Here is a 23,346-nt window from a genome sequence, read left to right as displayed (position 1 = left end):
CTATTTCAAGCAATCTTCTCACCTCAGCTTCCCAAGGTGCTGGGATTACAAGCATAAGCCACCATGCCCAGCCCATATACTGCATATTATATATACATAGGCTATGATATTGGGTCACTCAATTTTGGAGGCTGTGAAGTCCCATGATTAGCCATCTACAAGCTGGAGACCCAGGAAAACCAGTGGTGTGGTTCAGAGGCCTGAGAGACAGAGGAGTATTCGTGTAGTTTCCAATCTGAGTCTGAAGGCCTGAGAAACAAGAGTGACCAGAACAGGAGAAGATTTATGTCCCAGCTGAAGCAGTAAGGCAGAGGAAGCCAGATTCCAACCTTCTTTGCCTTTTTGGTTTAATCAGGCCCTCAACAGATTGAATGATGCCTACTTGCCCTGGGGAGAGCCATCTGCTTTACTTGATCTACCAGTTCAAATGCTAATCTCTTCTGGAAACATCCTCACAGACACACCCGGAAATAATGTTTCCTCAGATATATGGACATCCTATTGCCTAGTTAAGTTGATACATAAAATTAACCATCACAGTAAGATTGTAGATATAAGTTCAAACACCGTAAGTCCTTGGTTTACTCATCTATAAAAGGGGAATGATAATATAGGGCTGTTGTGAAAATTAAATGATAAATATATATAAAGTACTTAGAACAGTGACTGGCATAAATGCTATATAGGCATTAGCTATTAATATTGTTACTATCATTATCAATATGGAGGGCATGATATACAATTTATAACTTGCCTGGCCTGGATGAGAGTCCCTGTAATTGGGCAAGTAAGGGCCAAAGCTAATGGAACTGTTCAAAGAAGACTCCTTGGGGCTCTACCCACAAGTTGAGCTGCTTCAGAGTTTAGGTAACTTACTAGGACAGGGTTGGAGAGGAGTTTCTTTTCATTATTCCTGTACTAGACTGTTCTGGCCACAAGCACTGGAGTCTTTGTGAACACTCTGAGTTATCACCTTGGCATAGACCTCATTGTTCTTGTGACATGCAGTGGCAGCAAGAGGCAGTGAGGAAAGAGTGGAAACAGCTATGACTCTTACCAACATTTTTTTAATTGTACTTTAGGTTCTGGGGTACATGTGCACATCATGCAGGATTGTTGCATAGGCACATACATGGCAAGGTGGTTTGCTACCTCCATCCCCCCATTACCTATATCTGGCATTTCTCCCCATGTTATCTCTCCCCAACCTGTTGTCTCCAGATTTTTTAATAATTGCCATTCTAACTGGCATGAGATGGTATCTCAATGTGGTTTTGATTTGCATTTCTCTAATGGCCAGTGAGGATAAGCATTTTTGTCATATGTTTGTTGGCCTCCTATATGTCTTCTTTTGAAAAGTGTCTGTTCATATCCTTCACCCACTTTTGAATGGGTTTGTTTGATTTTTTCTTGTAAATCTGTTTTAGTTCTTTGTAGATTCTGGATATACGCCCTTTGTCAGATGGGTAGATTGCAAAAATTTTTTCCCATTCTATTGGTTGCTGGTTCATTCTAATGATTGTTTCTTTTGCTGTACAGAAGCTCTGGAGTTTAATGATATCCTATTTGTCTATTTTGGCTTCTGTTGCCAATGCTTTTGGTGTTTTAGTCATGAAGTCCTTGCCTATGCCTATGTCCTGAATGGTTTTGTCTAGGTTTTCCTCTAGGGTTTTTATGGTGTTAGGTCTTACGTTTAAATCTTTAATCCATCTGGAGTTAATTTTGGTGTAAGGTGTCAGGAAGGGGTCCAGTTTCTGCTTTCTGCACACTGCTAGCCAGTTTTCCCCATACCATTTATTGCACAGGGAATCCTTTCCCCATTGCTTGTTTTTGTCAGGTTTGTCAAAGATTGGATGGTTGTAGATGTGTGCCGTTGCCTCTGAGGCATCTGTTCTGTTCCATTGGTTTATATCTCTGTTTTGGTACCAGTACCATGCTGTTTTGATTACTGTAGCCTTGTAGTATAGTTTGAAGTCCGGTAGCCTGATGCCTCCAGCTCTGTTCTTTTTGCTTAGGATTGTCTTGGCTATGTGGGCTCTATTTTGGTTTCATACGAAGTTTAAGGTGTTTTTTCCAGTTCTATGAAGATCATTGGTAGCTTAATGGGGACAGCATTGAATCTGTAAATTACTTTGAGCAGTACGGCCATTTTCATCATATTGATTCTTCCTAACCATGAACATGGAATGTTTTTCCATCTGTTTGTGTCTTCTCTTATTTCGTTGAGCAGTGGTTTGTAGTTCTCCTTGAAGAGGTCCTTTACATTCTTTGTTAATTGTGTTCCTAGGTATTTTATTCTCTTTGTAGCAATTGTGAATGGGAATTCACTCTTGATTTGGCTCTTTAAGTCTGTTATTGGTGTATAGGAATGCTTGTGATTTTTGTACATTGATTTCATATCCTCAGACTTTGCTGAAGTTGCTTTTCAGTTTAAGGAGGTTTTGGGCTGAGATGATGGGGTCTTCTAAATATACCAACATATTTTTTTAGGGATGTAGGAGATACTTTTATAAATTTATAATGTACCACTTTGAGGACTCTCGGAAATAAATGGGGTGGATTTCGAGGATGTAATAAAGTCGTGTAATATGATGATCAGGTTATCATGCTGGCAGTTGTTTATGTTAAATTCTTCACCCTCAAGATTGCCATCTTTAGGGCTGTCAAGGAACCTGATCCTTCCTTTTGACCCACATCCCTTTGGGGCAACATTGACAATAGACTATTGAGCCAGATGGTCCAGAGACTGGGCTTGCAATCATGGTACTATATTCTTATAGTCATCTGTGATTAGAAATGAACGACTAATGTTAAAATAATGACAAGAATCAGAGCACTATTTCAGCAGTTGTTTCATTGAAACTGGCAGAAATTTAAATTATATTATGTATTTTAGTGAATACTTTTTAAATCAATCAGTACATAGTGTCTCTACTCATCTTAATATACCAGACAGACCATGCAAGTTCCCTGCCAATTATGTTTTCCTTGTTTGGGAGGCACTGAGAGCCCATATTACCCTACCTCCTGTGTACCTCCAGGGTGTATCCTGCTGTCCTATCTCTAGCTGGGCCACTGATGGGTACTTTCCCATATGCAGGCTTGCCAGTAACATGAGATTGCCTGGCATAAGAGTTCTACCCAACAGGGGTGTCCTATCCTGGGTAGTGATGAAATTAAACTCTTTGAGGAATTTGAATGTAAGTCATCTAGTAGACAGAGACTGAAGAAAGCAATTTAGCATAGAAATGAAGAGACATAGAGGAAGTTAGCAGAAGTCATGAGGAAAGAGGAGGAGGTTTAGAGGTAAATCAGAAAATAATGATGTATGAAGAGGCAGGTCGATACAGGAGATAGGAGGTGCTGAGTCAAAAACCATGGAGTCTGCTTGAATTAAGTCACTAGTGTATCTTCAGCCATGAATGGCCTTCCAGCTCTCTTTGTGCCGTGCAGGAGTGGTTTTATTTACTTTTTTAACTTTCTATATATCTTCATACTAAGCCTTATCACTTGAAACCTAAGTGTGCCTCTCTGTTTCTTCAAAGCTAAATGAACCTAACTCCCTTCGTTCCAGCACCAATTTCATAAACCAACTATGTGGGTTTAATTCTCATGTGGGACAAGTTGGCTTTGCAAGGGTATGTGATCATCCTCTCCAACACCTAACAGCTATGAAACACATGTCAATTGTTATTAAAAAGGTGAGTTTGAGAGTGTGTAAGAACTACTGAGGCCAGGTGCGGTGGCTCACACCTGTAATACCAGCACTTTGGGAGGCCAAGGCAGGCAGGTCATGAGATCAAGAGATGGAGACCATCCTGGCTAACAGTGAAACTCCATCTCTTACTAAGAATACAATAAAAATTAGCTGGATGTGGTAGTACATGCCTGTAGTCCCAGCTACTCGGGAGGCTGAGGCAGGAGAATTGCTTGAACCTGGGAGGCAGAGGTTGCAGTGAGCTGAGATCACACCACTGCACTCTAGCCTGGGTAACAGAGTGAGACTCTGTCTTAAAAAAAAAAATACTGAAAATCCGTCATCAATGTTGGAAAACAAATCAAAGCTGAAGACTATTTATAGTGGATGAATAATATTAGCATTTTTTTTTTTTTTTGACATGGAGTCTTGCTCTGCTACCCGGCCTGGAGTGTGCAGTGGTGCAATCTGGGCTCAATGCAACCTCCGCCTCCCAGGTTCAAGCGATTCTCCTGCCTCAGCCTCCAGAGTATCTGGGATTACAGGCATCTGCCACCATGCCAGGCTAATTTTTGTGTATTTTGTATGTTCACAAAGCTGATCTCGAACTCCTGACCTCAGGTGATCTGCCTTCCTTAGCCTCCCAAAGTGTTTGGATTATAGGCATTGCCACAGTGCCCAGCAATATTAACTGTTTAACATGAAAAACTAACCCTTCTCCCACTTTTAAATATAAATTACTAGAGAAAACTAGATAATAAATAAATACATAGTTGAACCATATATTTAAATGTAATTATTTCTACCATTCACTGGGTAAATCTCCTGTCTCCTATAATCTATTGTCCTAACCCAATCAGGATCATGTGGAGTTTGGAAGAATTTGCATTCCTGAAATAATGCAAGTGCTGTTACCAGAAGACCAGCAAGATATGTGTAACAAAAATGATATATAACATATGCATAACTAGGTAGAAGAGGGCTATATCAATATAGTTGATAAAATATTACATTCCAGCAAAATCCCTAAAGATGATAGAGCAACATGAATAATATTACAAAATACTGTTACAAAACAGTGTTAAGTCAGAAGGCAATGGGGTTGAAGATATAACATGATTAAAACTTCAGAATATCAAAAAATAAAAAACTTTTTGCCTTATGATGGTGGAATAATGTATTATATTAAAATCATTAGCATATTTATAAGAATATTTTACAATGAACAAAATACTTCATTTAAAAGACAACTTATTCTGCTTTTAAGTAGGGAATTCCATTTAAAAAAATATGGGAATCTTCTCTTCAAGTAACTGTTTATTGGAAACTGGGAACTATATGAGAGCTGTGATTCTTTCACTTGGCTGTTTACTGTTCTTCCCTCAGGTTGAAGAGCTTGATGACCATGTGAAGCTCCATTACTGTTACTGCAGAAACACTGCCAGTTTGAAATAACTGCTACCATAAGCCATCACTCACCACTGTTACCAAAATCTGAGTAACTTAGGGGGTCCGAAGGGAGGTCCCACCTTTCCCAGAGCTAGAGTCCAAAGACCCTTTCAAGGCTCTGTTTGCCACAGTTTTGAACCTGGTTGGAACTTCAGAGTGTAGGGAAGGCCACTCCTCTCCCCAGTACTATACTCAGTCTAGGGCAGACTTGGATAGAAGCATGTGAAAACAACAACAGCAGAATACAACTGCTTGAATTCCTGCGTAGTTCTCCTTGGTCTGCTGCATCAACACACATATACGCGTGCACATACACACACACACACACACACACACACACACACACACACACACACACACGAACATCTATTTTCCCTGTGACATGTGACTACCATTCATTTTTTCAAAGGAAATAATTGACCATTTTACTCTTTTGTGAGCATAAAGAGGATAGGCCAGAAGAAACAATTGTGATTATAATGACATTTGTGGATGTCAAAGATTTGGAGGAGAGGCTGTCTCTGCTGAGCTTTTGACACTGAACATATGTTAATTTACAATTGGGGGTGTGTTTGGGGGGTTATATTATGCAATAACTGTTAAGGAATGAACAAATTGGAAAGAAGCAGATTTGGTTTGTGCAAAGATACTTCTAATTACAGTAATACATGGAACCTGACTATCCTCTATGCCTGATCATCACACAGCTCAATATTTGCAAATATGTTGAAACATGTATTATTTTTATCATATCAGTACATTCTATACCAATCCATCTGCCTAACTTTGTGTCTGCATAGATTAATATATTATTCCAGGTCATGTGGTCCCCTGTTCACATATCATAGTTCATCCAGATACTACTCTTACAGCCTAAATACCAGTAGGGTGACCAACTATCCTAGTTTGTCTGAGACTGAGGGATTTCCTGGAATGTGTGACCATCAGTGACCGGGACAGTCCTGAAGAAACCAAGATGAGTTAGTGATGCTAATCTCCAGGCTGCTGTGAAGCCTTACCAACTTTATTCCCACCCATCCTAAAATGGCCTTCAAGAATTCTTTTTATCTTAAAGTTAATACCTACTCAGTTTCAGTTTATTTAACACAAGAGCAGAAAATCAAACACTGCATGTTCTCATTCATAGGCGGGTGTTGAACAATGAGAACACATGGACACAGGGAGGGGAGCACTACACATTGGGGTCTGTTGGGGGGAAATAGGGGAGGGACAGTGAGGGGTGGGGAGTTGGGGAGGGATATAGGGGTGGGGAGTTGGGGAGTGAGGGGTGGGGAGTTGGGGAGAAATGCCAGATATAGGTGAGGGGGAGGAAGGCAGCAAATCACACTGCCATGTGTGTACCTATGCAACTATCTTGCATGTTCTTCACATGTACCCCCAAACCTAAAAATGCAATTTAAAAAAAAAGGAAAAAAAATATTCTTTATTGGGAGATGGTTTGCAAGTTTCTTTAGACTAGGACCCACATCTTTTTAACAGCAGAGTGTTAATTATTAGGAAATAAAGTGGACCTAAGAATTTTAAAAATTTACTTAAATTGTTTTAAACATTATGCAAGCTTCCTTTGGGTTGAATTAAGTCAAGCAATGAACCTTAATGGTTATGAATGTGGGTTTTGTTTTGGGATAGGCTTGGGTTCAAATTCCCACCCTGACAGTTATTGATTATGTGACATTGGGCAAATTAATTAATCTCACTGAGCCTCAATTTCTTAAATGTGTAAAATGGGAATAAAAATAATACACACTCCCAGGAATATTGTAGGCATTAAACAAAATAATGGCTAAATGTGTAGTATTTTGTGTAGCACATAGCATACAACTTGTTATTATGTGGTATTTGTTAATAAATGATTACAAATCAATTAATTGTATTCTTCCATGCATTGTTTCTTCCAGAGAGTTTATGTCATCCCAGGAAAAAGCAGTTATTAAAACTACTGATGATTATTTGCAGCCTCAGTTTGGCCCCAACAGACTTGTGCATTCAGCAGCAGTATCAGAAGGGTCAGGACTTCAAGACTGCTCTACACATCAAACAGCATCAGATCACAGCCATGATGAAATATCAGACCTACAGAGCTACAAATCAAACAGTAAAAACAATTCTTGTTTTATATCAGCATCCAAGAGAAACAGACCTGTCAGTGCTCCAGTGGGTCAATTGAGGTAATCAAAGCTATTCTCTGTTCTTTTTAACCTGCTGTTGAAGTTCTTTCCTTTGAATAGAATTTATAATATTTCAATTGACTATCTCAGACATTAAAATATAACACAGCTCTAGAGTTTTTTGTTTTGTTTTGTTTTTTTCTTTGAAAGCACCAGAGTAGAGTGTTGTTAATTACACTATGGGAAATACGAGATACACTTCAACCTCAGTAATCAGAAACTCTGAAAAGAATATTTGAAGCAGAATCAGACTAGGATCATGAAATCTTTTTGCTTACACGATACTTATTTAAAGATAAAAATACTTTCTTTTGATATTTAACCAATAGTTTGAAACAGAATCGAGTAAAATGAAATTATTATAAAACTGTTTTGTAAATATGTTTTCACATCAGGATTGTTATCATAAACTGTTAACAAAAGAGTTCATAGACAGAAGAAAACATTGGTAAAAACAAAAATAAAGCCAAGAAACTAATACCTCACTATTTTCAGATGTTTGAATATGTGGATATGTTGTGTTTTTAATTTATGTGACATTTTTATTTTAAAATGTTTACTTTGCTTCTGTGTCATTATGAATTAACTTGGTTAGAGAATTATGAAGAAAATTTGATGTGTTAGTCAGTTTACCACATACTTTTGCTGAGAAAAATCATAAAGATCAAAAATTAGTTTTGTGCAAATATGAAACTTAGAAATCTGCACTTTTACTACTTCCAAACAATTTGAAATTAGAGCAATACAATTAACCTTGGAATAAAATTTTAAAATAAAATCTTTTTGAATTTCAAATCATTTTTCAAAATATTAAAGAACTTTGATCAACATGAAAACTTGGGTAGAATCTTAGCCATTTGCTGTTTCATGATGTTAAGACCATATTACTATTTTTTGCTATCAGAACATAACATGTGTATAGAATTTTTAGTTGTATATTTTACATATATATATATATTTTTAAAGGAGTGTTGTGGTTTATAAGTAAAATGATAAAAATTCATTTATTCTGATATATATGTTTTATGTAAGCAGTTTAGGCAAGCACTGTTTTAAATTTTTTTGAATATTTAAATAGTGACAGTGTTACTCTGTAACGACAATCTTATCCTATAAACAGTTTTGTTGGGAATACTTATATACATAGCAACAATCTTTAATTCTTATATCTGTTTAAAAAAATCCAGGATAAAATTTATTTAAAAGTTTTACATGTATCAATTTTTCTGTTTTTCTTTTTCTTCAGGGTTGCAGAATTCTCTTCTTTAAAATTTCGGTCAGCCGAGAATTGGCAGAGATTGCCTCAAAGACACAAACTTCAACCAAGAGTGATTAAAGTAACAGCTTACAAAAATGGATCTAGAACAGTCTTTGCCAAAGTTACTGTACCAACCATCACCTTGGTAACTAGTGTTCCAAAGTTTTCTGTGCTTTATTTTTTTCCCTCCTCTCTTTAAAATATAAAAAGTGATAAACTTATTGTTAATATTTTCTTTTTAAGAATCTGAATCTGCAGATTGCTTATATATACATAGATTCCATAGGAATTTTACTCCTTTTTTAAAACAAATTTAATATATAGTGTATTTAATTAAACAAATACAATGGCATTATACCTTTATTAAAATGACAGATCACTTAAAGATTAAAATTAGTCAGTAATAAGATATGCTTCATGCTGTGACTTACCTTTTATTTCTGTATTTTCAACTGCTAGAAAATAACTGTATTGGTCAAGTTACTAAACTTGGCAAGTGACTCAATTGGGTTTCTGTTCTGATCATTAGAATGTTTTGTTTTGAGGGAAATATATTACTTTCTTTGTCATAAATCACTTTGTCTTACTTCTTGCTTTCCTCTAGCTGCTGAAAGAGTGCACAGAAAAGCTGAATCTGAACATGGCTGCAAGACGAGTGTTCTTGGCAGACGGCAAGGAAGCCCTCAAACCTGAAGACATACCCCATGAAGCCGATGTTTATGTTTCAACGGGAGAGCCCTTTTTAGATCCATTCAAAAAAATTAAAGGTAAAAAAGATTTTAAAAAGACCCTACCCCAATACATAGTAAATTGCTTAAGGGATGCAATTAAAAAATGATTTTCATCCTGTCTTTTTTGCATGGTTTAACAAAACTAATGTTTACGCATTTACAGCTCAGTAAGAGGATAATGTGCTTAATGAAAGAAAAATCCACTGACAGCCACGTTTATTGCCCTTCATTAGCATTGGTGCTTAATTTAATATAGATCTGAATAGACATTAGGGAGCCTGCAGGAGGTTAAATGGTGAAAATATAATAAATTAAATCAGAGATTATTGAATTTACTGTTTAGTTTCTGTGACACTCAACAGACATAATTCATTAGACTTATCTCAGAAAATAGTTCAAAGTTTCAACTATCATTTATTCATTTACACTCTTGATCTTTTTTCAGATGGTATCAACATGATTATGAAAATGTGGCCAATAATGAACATATATTTCTTACATACATATGATTCTCCTAATAACATTTATCATAATAAATGTTCCAGCTTATTTATTTTTTACCTTAAAATATAATCCTACACACATTTTCAGATAAGGTTTTCCAAAAAGTTAATTGCTTCCAACATTTCAGAAATGTGGAGATTTTCTAAAATTTAAAACAAAATAGCATTTTTCTTTCTTCAGTGGAAAGGAATACATTTTAAGAGTGAAATAAAAGCACTACTCTCTAAGAATATTCTCCCAAGCATGTTGTAGCCGGAGTTTGATATCAAGTGCTATATATGGTAATCGCATTTAAATAACATGAGGAATAAGGATTTTGCCATAAAAATTCAGTATGTCTAACTGCTGTACTTTCCTATGCTTTTTATACTTTATTAGAAGTAATTTTTTCTGCAACTTCTCTAAAGCTAGTGAATCAAAGGCAAGTCTAGGCAGTAATTGCATAAGTAGAAGGAAAGTAATTCTGGAGTTCATTACAGATGAGGTGATGAAAATCTTTCTTCTGTTAATGTTATTGTATAAAATCGTACTAGGATTTGTATCTTTTTAATAATATTTGATCTTCAGGAAATAAGCAATTTCTTGAATTCAGTAGAAAATATAAGATAATTTGGTTCTTGTAAAGAAACTTGTTGCTGTAATGCTCATTGAAAATTACCTATGTGATCGTGTAGACTCGTGTATTTTTCACATTTTGCTTTAAGTTTAAAATATGGCTGGCTGCCTTAATTTTATATTCATCGAATCACTTGCTTATATAAAAACATGAGTCTTAGTTGGCAAATACTTTTCTGTGACTTTAAAAAAATTCATATATATATATATGTAAATATTGCTTCATTAAGATCTTTGATTATTGTTATTACTAAGAAATGCTTGCCTTTCATAATGGTATTGTAGAAGAGACATATAAAAATTATTTATAGCTAAGCTACGATGAAAATCTCCTGGACATGTAGGCCTAAAATAATAATGTCACACACATGACTGAGCTTGGTGGATGATTTTTAAATGTACGAACTAATTTCCTCCTACTTTTTGTTTTCTCTTTTATCCTTTTCAAAAGCCAAGTCCAGAACAAAAAACTTCTCTGCTTTGTCTGCATATCTTTGGCTGTGTTTCATTGTGACATGCACTGCTGTTCTTTTAGCACCAAAATGTTGGCACACACTCCTGAAAATTTCACACCATCTCTTGCTGGATCAGCAAGCTTAACCCACCAAAATCTGGTGTTGTGCAATGGTTTTTGACTGATAATCAATCTTTATGCTGCTCGACAGTTGTTGCTGGGACACGGAGTAGAGCAGGTGGCAGATGTGCCTTGTCTTTTGAGAAAAGAAATTGTAGGTGAGCTTGGACACAGACTAGCATATCGCATGTCCATTAAAAAGAGTTAGGATAAGTATAATGGGGAAAAGCCATTTATTTAAGTTAAGCTTATAGATAAGCGTAAACAACTATATTTGGTTTCTTTCACAATGTTAAGAATATCAATGTAAATATATATATATATTTATATATGAAAGGTAATATTTAACTTAATATGATATATTACGTATCACTCACATACTCACATACACTTTTTCAAACCACCTAAATCAGCTTGAAGACTACCTTTCTGTCATCTGTTTTATAGATAAATCGATAGTTTTTCAACTAGCTACAAGTGTACCATTAAAATAAAAACATATATTAATAACTTTGAAAGTGGTAGATGAACTTAAAGAGACATGATCAGAAGTGGAAAATTGAACATGTTAAAGGTAAATGGGAAAATCAGTTGGCAGAATTGAGTGTTACTGATGTATCTTTCTAAATGAGCATGAATATTTTGTATACAATTGGTAACTGGTCATTATTTTAATTTGCAGGTTTTTATTCATTCAACAAACATTTATTGAGAGTCTATATGTGCTAGATACTAGACCAGGTCAGAGAAAGAGAAAAGCAGGAGCTCATAGTCTGATTTCTTTTTTTATCATTATTTCTTCAACTCTGATTTAAATTCAATTTAATGCAATTCAATCAAAATTTAAATCAATACATAGTTATTTGGTACCTACTATGTGTGCCCCAGAGTAGGGATAGAAGTCCTGGCCTTTACGGAACTTAAACTCAGTAGATAAGTTATAAATCCTTCAAACTGAGAACACTATTTTACAACATAAATCAAATGGTTCTTATTTTATTTCTGGTATTGGAAGGCTAAACAAGTCAGTATATATTTTGGCAATTACCTTTCAATACTTCATTGGTTTTTCTTTTTCACTGGAAAAGCAATGTAGATAGAGAAAATTGCCTAGGAACTATTTCCAGATTTACTAAGAGAGAAAAAATCCTACAGAACATCTCTGATATTTTAACTATTTTTCCATGCCTTTTGAGCATCACTGTTGACAACCAGTGGCATTGAATCTAATAGAAAGCCAGAGAGCTATTCATCACATACCTTGAAACACAAAGCTTTCATATGGAGGTCAGGCCAAGGTCAAGCCTGACATGAAGCATTCCTTGTTGAAATGCAGTATTAGAATAATTCTTACATTTTAAAGTTGAATACCTAATCAGAAACATTAATTGTATATGGAAAAGATCAGGAAAATATAAATATTTCATATAAATACTGTTGATAATGATGCCTTAAGAGGTATTGTACTTCTGGCATTTAAAGTTTCTAACATTTGTTAATAATTCATTGAAATTATGAATTGTTTGAAAAGGCATATTAGTTTTCTCATTCATGACCATGTGGTTTAGCTTTTATTCACAATTTCCTGAATCTTCTGCTTAATTACGACACAGTGAAAATTCTTGGATCAGATCCATGGGGTTTATAAGAATTCAGCTCCTTTATAACTGCTAGGAGCTGTAAGTAATGCAAACATAGCATAATAAATGGTTTGGGTCCCGTGATTGCCTGAATATCTTAAATAAGATGAGGGAAAACACTGTTTAGACCTGATTCATTAGGTCCAAGTTCTATCATACTGTCTTTAGAATTTTTTAGTTTTGTATTTCCACTCTCTCCAATATGTCCTATTCTATTACTGGGCTTTCAGAATTATCATTTGCAGTGATTCATTTCAGTCCTGAGCTTTGTTAACCAGAAGTGAAACTTGATGTTATGAATAAAATTGTAAATCTTTTATATCCTGTATTGTGAATATGTAGTCACAAAAAAAAAAAATGTGTGAAAGGAGTTCTTGATATTACACCTAATACTAAATTTAAGCCCGGAGATTTTCTACTAACTGCCATGTGATCTACAAAATGAAATAATTTGCTGTGACAGCTTGTGATTGACAAGGATATGTGTGAGCACGTTTAAAATAGGCCATCTTTTCATGTAGAAGTGTCAGTGAAATGATGGATTCTCATCATTTTAATTATTGATGATTTGGAAATACTTCAATTCCATGACATACAAGACACATTCTAAATAGCAGCATAACACTTTTTCTCATATCTGCGTCAACAATGAAATGTTCTGTCATATTTTGTTTTTCAAAAAACAAAGACATTAGTTTAATGAACCTGGATTCATGCATTATATTGTCTTCCATTATATGTCTACTGAATTTGTTGATTTTTAAATTGTTATGTTAAAAGCACAAGTTTCAGTAAGTGACCCACTACTCACATCACATCATATCTTAATATTTCTGCTGCTAGATCTCAAGACAGAATGCTAAAGTGCTACCTACACCAATGGCTGCTTTAGTCTTGCCAAAGCTGATACCAGCCTGTGTGATACTCATCTGTAGGGCAACCACTACTTAATTCATCAGCTACAGTTGTGAGGACTGGTTTTCCCAAATTCCGTTTTATCTTTTAGTTTAAAGAGTATATTTATTAGGTGAGATCATTTGTACATTTTAACTTTCACTTCTCTGTATATATTCAAAAGGAGGAAGATGGCATTATATGGAGAAAAATACTACCATTTTCTTCTGAGATCGCATATGATTCTTACATTTCTATAAGTGAGGGCAAAACTATAGGAAAATATTTTATGTATTTTCTATTCCAAAGTTTTAAATCTGCAAATGAGAGACTAGAATATCCTTACTTATAAAATGGACGTGGATTGGAAGACAATTATAAGAGATGGACCAAAAATGTGTTCTTAGCCAGTAGGAAAATCTGTAGCTTGCATGTGGTTGGCAGCATCTCCTTATATTGTCAAATATCAGATCATTAAAAAAACACCAAATTATTAATTTTTTTATTGCATTTTAGGTTTGGGGGTACATGTGAAGAACATGCAAGATTGTTACATAGGTACACACATGGCAGTGTGATTTGCTGCCTTCCTCCCCCTCACCTATATCTGGCATTTCTCCCCATGGTATCTCTCCCCAACTCCCCACCCACCTCTGTCCCTCCCCTGTTTTCCCCCAACAGATCCTAGTGTGTGATGCTCCCCTCCCTTTGTCCATGTGTTCTCATTGTTCAACACCCACCTATGAGTGAGAGCATGCGGTGTTTGATTTTCTGCTCTTGTGTCAGTTTGCTGAGAATGATGGTTTCCAGGTTCATCCATGTCCCTACAAAGGACACGAACTCATCGTTTTTGATGGCTGCATAATATTCCATGGTGTATATGTGCCACATTTTCCCTGTCCAGTCTATCATCAATGGGCACTTGGGTTGGTTCCAGGTCTTTGCTCTTGTAAACCGTGCTGCAATGAACATTCGTGTGCATGTGTCCTTATAATACAGGTGTCCCCAAACTACGGCCCACGGGCCACATGTGGCACCCTGAGGCCATTTATCCGGCCCCCCGCCACACTTCAGGAAGGGGCACCTCTTTCATTGGTGGTCAGTGAGAGGAACACAGTATGTGGTGGCCCTCCAACGGTCTGAGGGACAGTGAACTGGCCCCCTGTGTAAAAAGTTTGGGGACTCCTGTTATAGTAGAATGATTTATAATCCTTTGGATATATACCCAGTAATGGGATTGCTGGGTCAAATGGAATTTCTATTTCTAGGTCCTTGAGGAATCGCCACACTGTCTTCCACAATGGTCGAACTAATTTACACTCCCACCAACAGTGTAAAAGTGTTCCTATTTCTCCACATCCTCTCCAGCATCTGTTGTCTCCAGATTTTTTAATGATCGCCATTCTAACTGGTGTGAGATGGTAGATTATTGACATAATCATGAAATGTTGAATTATATTCATATACAGAGACTACATTTGTTTACTACAGATACTTGCAAAGCTGTACTGTCCTGTTAACTTGAATGCTTTATGCACACAGTTATATGCTTTAAATGTATTACATTTACTCTTCACAACCCTTGAGTTAGTGCTGCATGTCTGTAATCTCATCCTTCATTCCAAAATCCAAGACTATAAAAGACCAAATAGTTTTTTCGTAACTCATTTGGTAGCAGAGCCTTACTTAGTGTAACTTGTCAATCATATTGTTGAAAATGATTAGTGTATTTGATTGTGGGCTACTATTCTTGACCTGTATCATATACATAATATTTGATGTATGCATGATTATGATATAAGCACCATATTAACATTTTGATGTATTAAAATACCTAGACATAAAATCATACCTGACCTTAAGGGTTTAGATAAAGACTTTCTGTTACAACTGCAAAGAATTCTGATATTCATTTTCACTAGGATATTAACTGAGAAGGGTTATTACTATTGTCCTTATCACCTCAAGTTGGGTACATAGATGACAGTGGACAGAAGAATAAGTCACTGACTAGTGTTGAGACAGTGTGTGGCAGGTAATAAAAACTATGGTTCCTTGTCTAAGGAAGACCATTTATTTATCCAGTTATCCATTCAACAAAATTTACTGAGACCCTACAATGTGCAAGGGACTGCCCCAGTCCTTAAGGATGTAGTATGAACAAGATGGAGATCTCATGAAGCTTAGGTTCTAATGAGGTGGAAAAAGAAATAGACAATAAATGTGGAAACAACTAAATAAGGCATTTATTGACAGTGTAAGTGTTATAAAGGCAATAAAAGGGGTGGCATAATAACAAATAATGTCATGGAGACAAAAGGAAGAGGGAATTTTGAAAATAAAACACCTGTTTTAATTTTCATTTACAAAATTGAAAATGAAACAGTTACCTTTAAATCAAATCTCTTAGTTTTCTGCCTACTGTACTTGTTACTTTACCTGTGAATTCATTTGTATATTCTATAGTTCTTTCAGAGTGGTTTTTTTCAAACTGTCACTTTTGAAGGGTTTAGACATCTGTTAGGAGAGTTTTGAGAAATGCATTATTGTTTATTTTAATGGACAATAGACTTGAAGTCAGATAATGTTGCAAGATTCTACTCCCTGTGTATGGTCTTGGACAAACTGGTCTGTACTTCAATGTCCTTATCTGTAATAGAGGGGAAATAATAATTGAAATGACTATTGGATATTTCTAATAAAGATAAGTTATTTGGGCCGGGCGCGGTGGCTCAAGCCTGTAATCCCAGCACTTTGGGAGGCCGAGGCGGGTGGATCACAAGGTCGAGAGATCGAGACCAACCTGGTCAACATGGTGAAACCCCGTCTCTACTAAAAATAAAAAAATTAGCTGGGCATGGTGGCGCGTGCCTATAATCCCAGCTACTCAGGAGGCTGAGGCAGGAGAATTGCCTGAACCCAGGAGGCGGAGGTTGCGGTGAGCTGAGATCGCGCCATTGCACTCCAGCCTGTCCAGCCTGGGTAACAAGAGCGAAACTCCGTCTCAAAAAAAAAAAAAAAAAAAAAGATAAGTTATTTGAAAATTAAGTGTCTATAAACCCCTAGTCTAAACCAAAAACTGAGAATACCATCTTATAAACATAACTTAAGACTTCAAGGCTATAGTCAGAACCCTGTGACCACTTTTACCTTCCTAGAATAGCTGACTAGTTCAGGAAAATAACAACAACAAAATTTGTTTCTACTTTCTTCATTACTGCTAGGAAAGCAAACCGGTCACTTAATCTCACTAAGCCTGAGTTTCCTTATTATAAATTGAGCATAATAGTTTATAACTCAGCTGGGTGCCGTGGCTCATGCCTGTAATCCCAGCACTTTGGGAGCCAATGTGAGTGAATCACGAGGTCAAAATATCGAGACCATCCTGGCGAACATGATGAAACCCTGTCTCTACTAAAAATACAAAAATTAGCTGGGTTTGGTGGTACGTGCCTGTAGTCCCAGCTGCTAGGGAGGCTGAGGCAGGAGAATCAGTTGAACCTGGGAGGCAGAGGTTGCAGTGAGCCCAGCTCATGCCACTGTACTACAGCCTGGTAACAGAGGGAGACTCCATCTTAAAAAAAAAAGTTTATACCTCACAGATGTATTATGAGAAGTAAATAAGATGATATAAAAACCTGGCAGATGATAATTACCTAAAATATTATTTTTTTACCTGCCCTCATTTATTTTCCTTCTTTTGCTCCATCCTTTCAAGGTACGTTTCACAAGCTTTTCATACAAGTTGTCACAAGTATTTGATTTTACTAACAAAGGTATTTGCTAGGTCTGCATTTTGAAATAAATACAACCAAATTAAAATACCTGCCAAGCAGTTATGTATTCCCATCCCAGTATGATAAGAGAATCTGAGTTAAAGGCTTTGAACTCTTAATATATAGGGTACAAGTCAAAATCAAGGCCTTTTATAAAAGGAGCCCCAAGTGGCCTTACTCTGCTCTGTTCCAAAAGTCGTATTTTAAAATATGTTCATGACCCAGGGCTAGCCTTAGCTTTAAGCTGCCATAATTTGTTTTTAAAAAGTTCATAGAAAAGTTCAGGGAAAAGGTGACAGCATTTTGATTGGCACAATAGATGGGATGTTTGTAATTTTAATCAAATGTAAATTGAAGACATACTTCAAATGATATGTCAGACTAGTGTTACTGAGTTAAAATCTAATGACAACCACTGTCATTATTAGTTAAATATAGCCATCATGCCTATAGCAATACATGATGACACTTAAGAACATGCAGAAACAAAGAGCGCAAGTATTTAGAGAAAAGGGAGTGACTAGAAACTCAGTTGAACACAGGAATGTGACCTGGATTTAATCTATTTACCAAACATACAAGCAATTGTATTTTGGGCAGATGATATAATTGAATATAGCAGTATGTTTTCTTACTGTCAGAGCACTTGTATTTTAGAAACTCATCTTACACTGATGAAGTGATGTGCTTGTTCATATTTAATGTCATTATCTATACCTACTTGACAGGGCATTGTGTTTTCAAATTTATTGCCCAACTGCAAGAGAATGAATTTTTAAAATTAAGAAGACTTTTAATAAGCTTATGTATTTGAAGTTGTAAGTTTGCTGCTTTTTATTCTGGAAGTAAAAGAAGGCAGTATTCATTTTGCTTGGCACAAGCCAAAGTAATCTGGCCCAAGAGTAATTACATGGCAGAGAGGCTAACAGTTATGCTAATGTTTGTCTGAAACCAGACAGTGGTCAGAGGTAGAACACTGGGATAAATGACTCTCTGAGGGACCTAGAGATGAAGGAGATGTAAGATTTTCAGCTTTCCTACATTCTGTCAGGAATGCTCTTTCTTGAGCATTCTATCCCCTGAGACTTTTTTTGCAGGGAAGGGAGAAGAAGAAAGAAGCTCTCATGTTCACTTAACACTTCTCTGTAATTTTCTTAGTACCTTGTATAAAGTAGGTGCAGAAGTGAGAAAGAGGAGATGATGCCACCTTTGGAAAGGTTCAGAGTCATTGCTCATTGCTAAATGATATGTGGGGCCATACTCATGTTTTTCTACTTCCAATATGGGGTGAGGGATGGGGTAATAGGGGAGCTGTTTCCTGAGTCTTTTTTTTTTTTTTTTTTGAGATGGAGTTTTGCTCTTGTTGCCCAGGTTGGGGTACAATGGCATGATCTCGGCTCACCACAACCTCCCCCTCCCAGGTTCAAGCAATTCTCCTGCCTTAGCCTCTCAAGTAGCTATTATAGGCATGCACCACCATGCTTGGCTAATTTTGTATTTTTAGTAGAAATGGGGTTTCTCCATGTTGGTCAGGCTAGTCTCGAACTCCTGACCTCAGGTGATCCACCTGCCTTGGCCTCCCAAAGTGCTGGGATTACAGGCATGAGCCACCATGCCTGGCACTTGATTCTTATAAAAGTACCAGATAGTCTCAGCCCTAGGAATTGAAACGTTTGGAATTTTTGGAGATGAGAAAGTTAATGAAAGAAATGTAGGAAGCATTAGTTAATAATGGCTAGTATATTTTCCTAGAAATTCAAGGTAGATTTAGATGGTATTAAGGATCTTGTCTGAATTGCTTGGCTCCCTGCCCCACATACCCTACAGTCCCCTCATTATTTTGTTGCTTTCACTCCACTCACCCCCACACTTTAAGAATAGCCTCTTCCTCACCAGGGCTGAAGCCTTGCGAAGTCTTTGCTGACCATCTTCAGTTTCTCTGTGTTGGCATGGAAGAGTCAGATTCTGTTTTTCTTCTTATCTCTGGATGTAATAATGCTTACCCTGGCTGTCAGCCCTCCAGCCACATTTCTTGATATGAAAACATGTCCTGGGAGTTGGTGATATACAGAAGAATCACTTTCTGTTGCTAAAATAGGAGGGTTTCTGGGTTGACATGGTCTGGCTCTGTGTCCCCATGGAAATCTCATATTGAATTATAATCTGATATGCAATCCCTTCATGTTGAGGGAGGGATCTCGTGGGAGGTAATTAGATCATGAGGGTGGTTCACCCATGCTGTTTTCATGATAGTGAGTGGGTTCTCACAAGATCTGATGGCTTTATAAGGGCCTTTTTGCCTCTTCCTTCTGAACTTCTCCTTCCTGCCACACTGTGAAGAGGGATGTGTTTGCTTCTCCTTCCACCATGATTTAAGTTTCCTGAGCCCTCACTAGCCATGCCAAACTGTAAGTCAATTAAACCTCTTTCCTTTATAAATTACCCAAAATTGAAGTAACTTTGGAACTAGGTAATGGGCAGAGGTTGGAATAGTTTGAAGGGCTCAGAAGAAGACTGAAAGATGTGGGAAAGTTTGGAACATCCTAGAGCAGGCATCCCCAAACTACGGCCTGCAGGCCGCATGCGGCCCCCTGAGGCCATTTATCCGGCCCTCCGCCACACTTCAGGAAGGGGCACCTCTTTCATTGGTGGTCAGTGAGAGGAGCATAGTATGTGGCGGCCCTCCAGTGGTCTGAGGGACAGTGAACTGGCCCCCTGTGTAAAAAGTTTGGGGATGCCTGTCCTAGAGACTTGTTGAATGGCTTTGACCAATAAAGCCATTGTTGGCTGGAGCAATAAGGGAAGATCTTAAACTGGATCTTGAGAAGGACTTGAGTCTGATAGGTGAAGTATAGGGTTAAAAGTGAACAGGGATAATGAACAGATTTGCTTAGGTAAAATAATGCTTCAAACTAGGGAAAGACAAGAACAGAAAGTTTGAATGGCATCAGTTGTCTTAATTGCATTGATTATCCGTAAGCTCTTCTGTTAGACATAAGCTTAGGAAAAAGGACTGGGTCTTTTTTCATATTCCTTGTACAGGATCTGGCACATAGGATACGCTCAACAGGTATTTGTTGACTGCCCCCGATTGGCTGGTTGGCTGGCTGACTGGCTAGTAGTAAACTTCAAAAATTAGCTCCAAGAGTTTTCTCTTTAGGTAATGATAAAATTGATGTTTTAGGAAAATTCAGCAGTGATTGGAGTATAGAATGTCAGATGTGATGGAGGAGAATCATATATGATTAGAAAGCTCTTGCAGATTTTAGGAGGCTGAGAGAGAAATGGACAAATATGTCTGGTTGAAAATGGGAAAAAAAATGATGCTTTTAAGAGTTACTGTGAAGAAAGAATAGCTGAGAGGTCTCCCTTCCTTTACTGTATCTCAGGTCAGATTCCCTAGAAGCAGAGCCTGAGGTGAGGATTTTGGTGCAAGAGACTTGTTGAGGGAATACTCTCAGTTGAACCATGTAAGGGAGTGAGAGAAGGAGCCTAGAGCAGAGGAAGAAGCACAGCCAAGCCATGTGTTCACTAGAAATCTAGCCCCAGTCTGAAATGTGAAAGACACTAGAGAGATGCCCCACTTTGAGGCAAGGGGATTGGCTACTTTGTCCCAGATTCAGTCAATCATTGGCTGTGGGCTGTCTCCCTAGGTCAGAGGGAGGAGAGCACAACCTTGCACACATTTCCTCACTAGGTTTCTTGCAGTCAAAGGCAATTCTCAGAAGGGTGCAACTGTGGGATAGTCACAGACAGGACTCACAGCAGCTGGAGTTTGAGTGCACTAGCCTGGTAAAAGGCACCTTGGTGGGGCACCAACAGTGTCTACTACACTCAGCGCTATAATCGACCCTTTGTATCCATGGGCTCTGCATCTGTGTGTTCAACCAACTATGAATCAAAAATATTCAGGAAAAAAGGCCTATAAAAAATAAAAATACAACAATGAAAACTAATACAAACAAAATGCATATAACTATTTACTTAGCATTCACATTGTATTAGGTAGTATAAATAATCTAGAGGTGATTTAAAGTACACAGGGGTGTGTGTAGCTTGAATACAAATACTACTGCATTTTATATATAGGACTTGAGCAGCTACAGATTTTGGTATTCTAGGGGTCTTGAAACCAAGCCTCCATGGATACCCAGGGATAACTGTATTTTCTTCACATAGCACCACCCTGCTGAGAATCTTCCAACAGCTTCCATCACATCTGGAATAAAATCCAAATCCTTTATCTTTCTGTCTTTTCGGCTTTAACCATATACATTCTCTCTGTATTCAAACTTTATTTTTCTTTCTTAGACATGCCAAGCCTATTCTCACTTGGAGCCTCTGTGCCTGGTTTTCACTCTGCCTGGAATACTATTCCCCAGATTTTCACAGCTAACTTCTCATTATATGGGCCTCTCTGTTCAAACAGACCTTCCACTGTCAGTTTCTCAGGCAGAGGCTGTGAACTGCACAAGCAGCTCTGTCTTTCTTCCAGTTGTCACCCTGGTGCCTTGGCATGTAGACACCCAATATATATTGTTGAATGAATAAGAAAATAGTTGGAGAGAAATGAATAAGCAGTATGGGTTCAAGGTCTAGTTGAGAGATTGGATAACTGTGAAAGAAGTGGAAACACTGACAGAAATAAGAACTGTGAAGGGTGAGTCAGTTTGTGCAGAAAGATATGAGATTTTGCTTTAGACGTTGAATTTGAGAGAGATGGTAGAGGCAGAAGAGTGCAGTGATTAGGAGCACAGCTTCTTGAACTAAATTCATATCCCAGTGCCACCACATCCCAGCTGTAAGATCTTGGTCAAGTTAATGCCTCTGTGCTTCAGTTTCCTCAACCGTAAATAAGGATAATAATATTACCTATCTCATAAAGTTGTTGAGAGAACTAAATTAATATCTATAAATTATATAAATAGAGTCTGGCTATTGCATTATTTTTCATGGAATTTAAGGAGTTCTGTATGTAAAAGAGACAGGTTAAGCCGGGGCTGAGACTAGAGTTGGGTGAGTGAAGCACTAATGAGATACAATTTGAGGAGGCACTCACTCTGAGGGTTGTGTGAGGGACCTGCACAGTCTTCCTTAAACTTTGCCTCAAGGACCTTCACTCCCCTCACCCTAGTCCTGGCCTTGATCAAAGTAATCAAAGGGAAAACACTTTATCAGCAAGATTCTCTAAATCTGGGCACCTGTAACATTTCCTGTCTCTCGCCTTAGTGGGAGTGGTTTCTTGCTCTTTCTAATCTCTGCATTGCCTAACTGTCCTTTGCTTGCTTCTCACCCTTTTCTATCACTTACATAACTAATTCTCTGGAGTCAGTTCCCTCTGCTCAAATAGTCTGAGTGGATTCTGTTTTCCTGATTGGACCGTGACTGATGTAACAATTTATATACTCCAGAGCTCCTTAATAACCAATAGGATTTCAGGGAGGTGAGGGAATAAGCTAACATTTATGGAGTCACTTCAGTATGTTAGGTAATTTTACATATAAGATATTTAATTCCTATCAGGTAGTGGAGTGATGCTCACTAGATACTTTGTCAATGAGAAATCTGAGATTCAGGGAGGTATAATGCATCTAGTGTCACTAAGAAACAGAGCTAGGCTTCAAATGTAGTTTGAAGGTAGAGTTAATACCTCTTCACCATGCAGAGCCTCTAAGGGCATCCAGATTGTGGGTGAATGCCTGTTAAACTACAATAATTTGTTCTTTTTTGTCCCCCTCGTGAGATATTTTTTTTTTCTCCTAGGTGAATACTGACTGACAATGACTGGCACCTATAGGACCTCCTCCTCCTCTTTATCTTTCTTCTTTTTTATTGAGGTCACATAACACAATTCATATAATGCAAAATTAATAATTTTAAAGTGAGTAATTTAGTAGCATTTAGTCACACTGTTATGTAACATCTCTATCTAGTTCCAAAATATTTCCATCATTTCAAAATAAAACCCATTACCCATTAAGCTTCTCTTCAACCCCCTCTCTTCCCTGCCACTGGCAAC

General features: G+C 37.3%; 1 protein-coding gene across 1 annotated transcript in view; it reads left to right on the top strand.

The window, feature by feature from the left end:
* Positions 1–23,346, top strand: part of DCDC1 (doublecortin domain containing 1) — a 490,018-nt gene that overhangs the window by 9,670 nt on the left and 457,002 nt on the right. Inside the window, 3 exon segments of the mRNA XM_010332310.2 lie at positions 7,066–7,335; positions 8,582–8,738; positions 9,198–9,360. Of these exon segments, the coding sequence (XP_010330612.2) occupies positions 7,066–7,335; positions 8,582–8,738; positions 9,198–9,360 (590 nt within the window).

Source organism: Saimiri boliviensis, chromosome 6 (assembly GCF_048565385.1).
Source record: "Saimiri boliviensis isolate mSaiBol1 chromosome 6, mSaiBol1.pri, whole genome shotgun sequence".
In the NCBI taxonomy this organism is placed as follows: Eukaryota; Metazoa; Chordata; class Mammalia; order Primates; family Cebidae; genus Saimiri; species Saimiri boliviensis.
Note: the sequence above shows the minus strand (reverse complement) of the source record. Positions and strands in the feature narration are given on the sequence as shown.